Source organism: Drosophila innubila, chromosome X, assembly GCF_004354385.1.
Source record: "Drosophila innubila isolate TH190305 chromosome X, UK_Dinn_1.0, whole genome shotgun sequence".
NCBI lineage: Eukaryota > Metazoa > Arthropoda > Insecta > Diptera > Drosophilidae > Drosophila > Drosophila innubila.
The window spans coordinates 2,872,453-2,876,842 of NC_047626.1; the positions used below are offsets into that span (position 1 = coordinate 2,872,453).

Consider the following 4,390-nt stretch of genomic DNA (forward strand, 5'->3'; position numbering starts at 1 on the left):
TTGATATACATTCCTATACATTTTATCATTTAAATAGAAGAAACCTTATAAATACTACGAATCTCAGAAATGTCTTTAGATAAGTTTCAATTAATAGACTCAAATAATAAATTAAATTGTCATATTGTAAAGTATAAATGTTAAAACAAGAGAAAACTCAAAGTAAGACCCAGTTAAACTCATAGCTACACACATTTATTCAACCTCTTTATATTTATTGTATTTAGTTCGAGAAAACCCATATCATATCATATGACATCATATCAAAGCAAATTGTATTCATTCTTAACCAATATTTTCATTCATTATATCAAAACTTCAGTAAAAACTACGTCAACCCGTTGAATACTCCGATTACTGATTATAACTGAAACTAATTTCTTTTTCTATTTTTTTACTCATTAAAAAATTGACAACATGCAGCAGCTGTTAATAAAGACATCAGAAATGAGAGCTAGTGGAATTTGAAACTGACCCAGAGCCAGAATCATAGCCAGATATTAAGGTAACACCGTCAGACAGACAGCTGGCCATCTGCAGTTGGTTGTGCACGTGACTTGAGCTCTTTGTGGATTTGTGGATTATTTTTTGGGTGATGCGATTTCCGCATAGAGATACCAGGCTACGATCCAGCTGAACTTTTCTATAAATGCATAGATCGTTGCAAATTGACAGCCAGTTAGAACTTTGACAAACAACTTAAGACTCGCAATATTCCCTTCAAAGTAACGAGATGTCAACTTTGACGAGTGATCAACGTTTTGTGGTGCTTCTGCTTATTGGATTGGCCAGTGGTGCTTGGTTAAGTGTTGGCACCACCGCACAGACTTTTACCTCGGAAGATCGTGGCTCTATACTCAAATTTATGGATGTGCTGATGAATTTCTTGGATGCCGAATCGGACAATGCCACTGTCACTGAAAGCCCCAACAATAATGGCACAACCACAGAAAATGTGGAAAGCACCACTGTATCAGTCAATGGCACAACCGATAGCTCGTCCTCTGAGTCAAGTACAGCCAGTAATGCCACAGAGTCAAGCACCAGTAGTTCTACACAAAGTAGCGAGAGCACTGAGGCAACGAGTAACAGCACCACAGTGGCTACAAATGCAACAGACACGAGTAGCAGCAGCACCACCAGCACCACTGTGACGCCTGCACGACGACGCATTTGCTTTAAGCGTGTCTGCTATAAGTTCAAGAACGATAAAGGTTATATATATTAATGGTATAACGAATAAAATCGTCACTCGTTAGTTTTTAACTCTTCTTGTTGCTTTTTTTAATGAGTTTAAGAGCTTACATCTGAAGTGCTTTCATATTCGAGAAGTAAAGAAGTACTCGTTACTTTTATACTGTCTCGTTAGTTGAGAACCAGCAGCGAGGCATGCTGTCCACTGTCTAGTCGGTTGTTTTCTCTTGTATTTTTAAGCTCATCTTAAAATTTTACTAAATAATTTGCTACTCGTTACATAATTTCAATCCTCTCGCTACTCGTTACTTTACTTTAGCCTTTCTATCAAACCTAAAGCTGCTTAACATGTCACCCACACGTTATAAGTTTTATATGCTTTCTATTTATCGGTGTATTTTTATCACTCGTTACTTTTAAAATTCACTCGATGCTTTTTTAACTATGAAATAAGCAATATTTATATACTTAACAGCTATAATATGTTAGTTTGACATATGCCATGACTCATTTCGTTCAGTTTATCTCGTTAGTTGTACTCGTTGATGAATTTTTTACTGTGATTGACAGATTTGATGTGATGCGCTGAGCCAAGTTGAAAAACACAAGTTTTATGAAATTTGCCACTCTGCCACAAAAAAAATACTCGCAGAAAGGAAAAACACACCACAAAGTTTTCTCTCTGATGTTTTGTTGCCAATCCCAAAACGAATTATTTCAATTAAAAGTTTTCGAGCTGAGTTCTTAATGCTGTCAACTTGGGCGTTTATGTGCGCCAGTCTTAATTGTGCCAAAAAATACGAGCCATAATTTTGTGTGTTTCCAAACCACACACACCCACTCAACACACACAAACACACCCACACACACACACACCCACACACACACACCTAATTTTCGACCAACTAAACTGACAGACAAAGCCCATTGGCAAAAGCTTTTGTGGCTTTTCATTGAGTCATAAACAAATGAAATTTAATTCGTTTAAAGATTTTTGGAATTTATTTTGAAAGTAGTTGATGGCAATGTTGATGTGGCAGCTATCAAAGAGAATTCTATTAAAACGTCTCAAAAACACCCCTACACATACACACACACACACACACACACAGCTACACTCACATGGCAACTCACACACATACTCTTCGGGATATTAGTTTACATAAATAATTTCTGAAAGCCACAAATATGAAAGCATTGTCAAATGTGCTTAGAAAATAAAAAGAACTATACAAAACCTAACGAGTTGGCAATCTCTGACGAAACTCAGAAAATAATAAATATGAGAAAGCTAAGTAAAATGAGACAGAAAATATCAGCTTCAATGGGTTTAAAATTTCTTTACTAACACACATCAAAAATGAAAGTTGATCACATCTTATATATATTAAGCAGTAACAAGTAAACGTAACGCTCTAAATTATGGACTTAGTATACAGAAAAAGAATTATTCTGAAATTTTAGTTTACAATTTTTGATTTTATAAGGTATTTTTTTAAGGGTGTATTTAAAATGTTGTTGTTAAATTAAAAAAATATGCGAAAAACATAAAAAAAAGTCAAAGACGCCTGAAATATTGAATCTAATTAATAAAAAATCTTACAGAACACTAAAAATCTAAATATTGCCGAGAAAAATGAAGATTGCATCAAGTATTTTGTATTTGATTTGGGATAACCGACACCGCATATAATTTATTTATCTCGAAATTTAAATTTTAACTGAATCTTATTTTATAGACAAGTTTTTGAAATATATTAAATAAAATAAAATTGTATGACACCGCATATTATTTATTTAGTTCGGAATTCCGAATTTTATCTGAATCTTATTTTATTGACAAGTTCTAAAATATATTAAATAAAATAAAATTGTGTCTGGTATATAAAATTGTATCTTGTAAAAATAAATTATAGACTTAGCTACAAGGAAAAAGTTCTGGGAACCAACGAATAATGAATTGGCAACGAATAACTATAAATTGTATTGTATAGAAACTTTGCATTTTGATAAGAGTAGTTTTTGAGGGCGTAGCTTAGGGTTGCCACATTTTGTTTATGCGTTGCAGGGAACTTATTAGGCTTCAAGGGCACGTGTCAGTGCTATTTAATTACTATCAGCTTATTGTTATTACTGTCCCGCATACGCGTCAACAACTTAACGAAGTTATCACACACAGTGCGTCGGATTAGTCGACCGCCGCGTGAAGTACTTTAAATTAGTTTCGTTGCATAAACAAGGCGACAGCTGGCAAGGGGTTGGGGGGGGGGTGGAAGAGTGAGAAGGAGAGACAACCCCCAAAAACTCAACCCGAAACAACCCCAACTCCTTTGACACGTGTCGGCAAGAGTGACATCAAAATGAAGGGTGGGGGGATGATGCCACACTGCTTGTTTGCGACCAAAAAAAAAAATATATCCAATTACAATTTAATTAAGTTGATTTTAATGTGTCGTCTCCCACGCTAGTTTCAAATATGCCACACACCCAAAGTCAACGACACAAATTTCAAATTTTCTATTGCCTACTTTTGTGTGCTGCTTGTATTTGCAACTCAGCAATTTCCATGAGTCAATAGAATATTTTCTGTTGCATACTTTGCGGCGGCGTCTAAAACTTTTAAGCAGCAGCGCGTGAGAATGTGTGTGTTTTAATCACTTAATTGATATTCAATTATTTCAATATCAAATTAAACAAAGTTCATAATAAATAACTGCAAATATTTACTTGTTATGTCACATTTAATACAATTAATGATTCTATTTAATTTTATTTTTATTTTATTATTAAGTGTAGAACCTGTACAACATAAAATGTACCTTAACAACACATGGATGGAACATTAAAAAATAGACCAAACCTCATAGTTCAGTATGAGGAATTCTATTTAATAAAATTATATTAAGCTAATCTCGTAAAACATTTTCTTACATACTTTGCGGCGGCGACCAAATAAATTTATTTAATTATTGTATATCAGGTGTGTTCCTGAAATTTCTAGAGTTTTTGAAAAAAAAATCAGCTTTCATCCAATTTTAGCAACATTTTTAGGTTGACAAATATTTTATATAAATAACAAAATTTAAAAAAAATAGGATTTTATGCATTTTTACTAAAATTAAAAACTAATTTAGCTAAATTTAAAAATAATTTCATTTTGTGTATAAAAAAAAGCTTCTTAATATTGAAAATAAAT

The 4,390-nt window shown here is 33.3% G+C and overlaps 1 protein-coding gene across 1 annotated transcript; it reads left to right on the top strand.

Annotated features, from left to right (window-relative positions):
* The first annotated feature begins 680 nt into the window (after positions 1-680).
* Positions 681-1,263, top strand: LOC117793471 (cell wall integrity and stress response component 2). Its single transcript, XM_034633781.1, has one exon. It carries the CDS (start codon positions 734-736, stop codon positions 1,226-1,228), a length of 495 nt encoding a protein of 164 aa, XP_034489672.1. The 5' UTR covers positions 681-733; the 3' UTR covers positions 1,229-1,263.
* Positions 1,264-4,390: the final 3,127 nt, after the last annotated feature.

What these genes read in the sequence shown, in the direction of transcription:
- LOC117793471 (XM_034633781.1), top strand. Translation starts at nt 734, where the DNA reads ATGTCAACTTTGACGAGTGATCAACGTTTTGTGGTGCTTCTGCTTATT.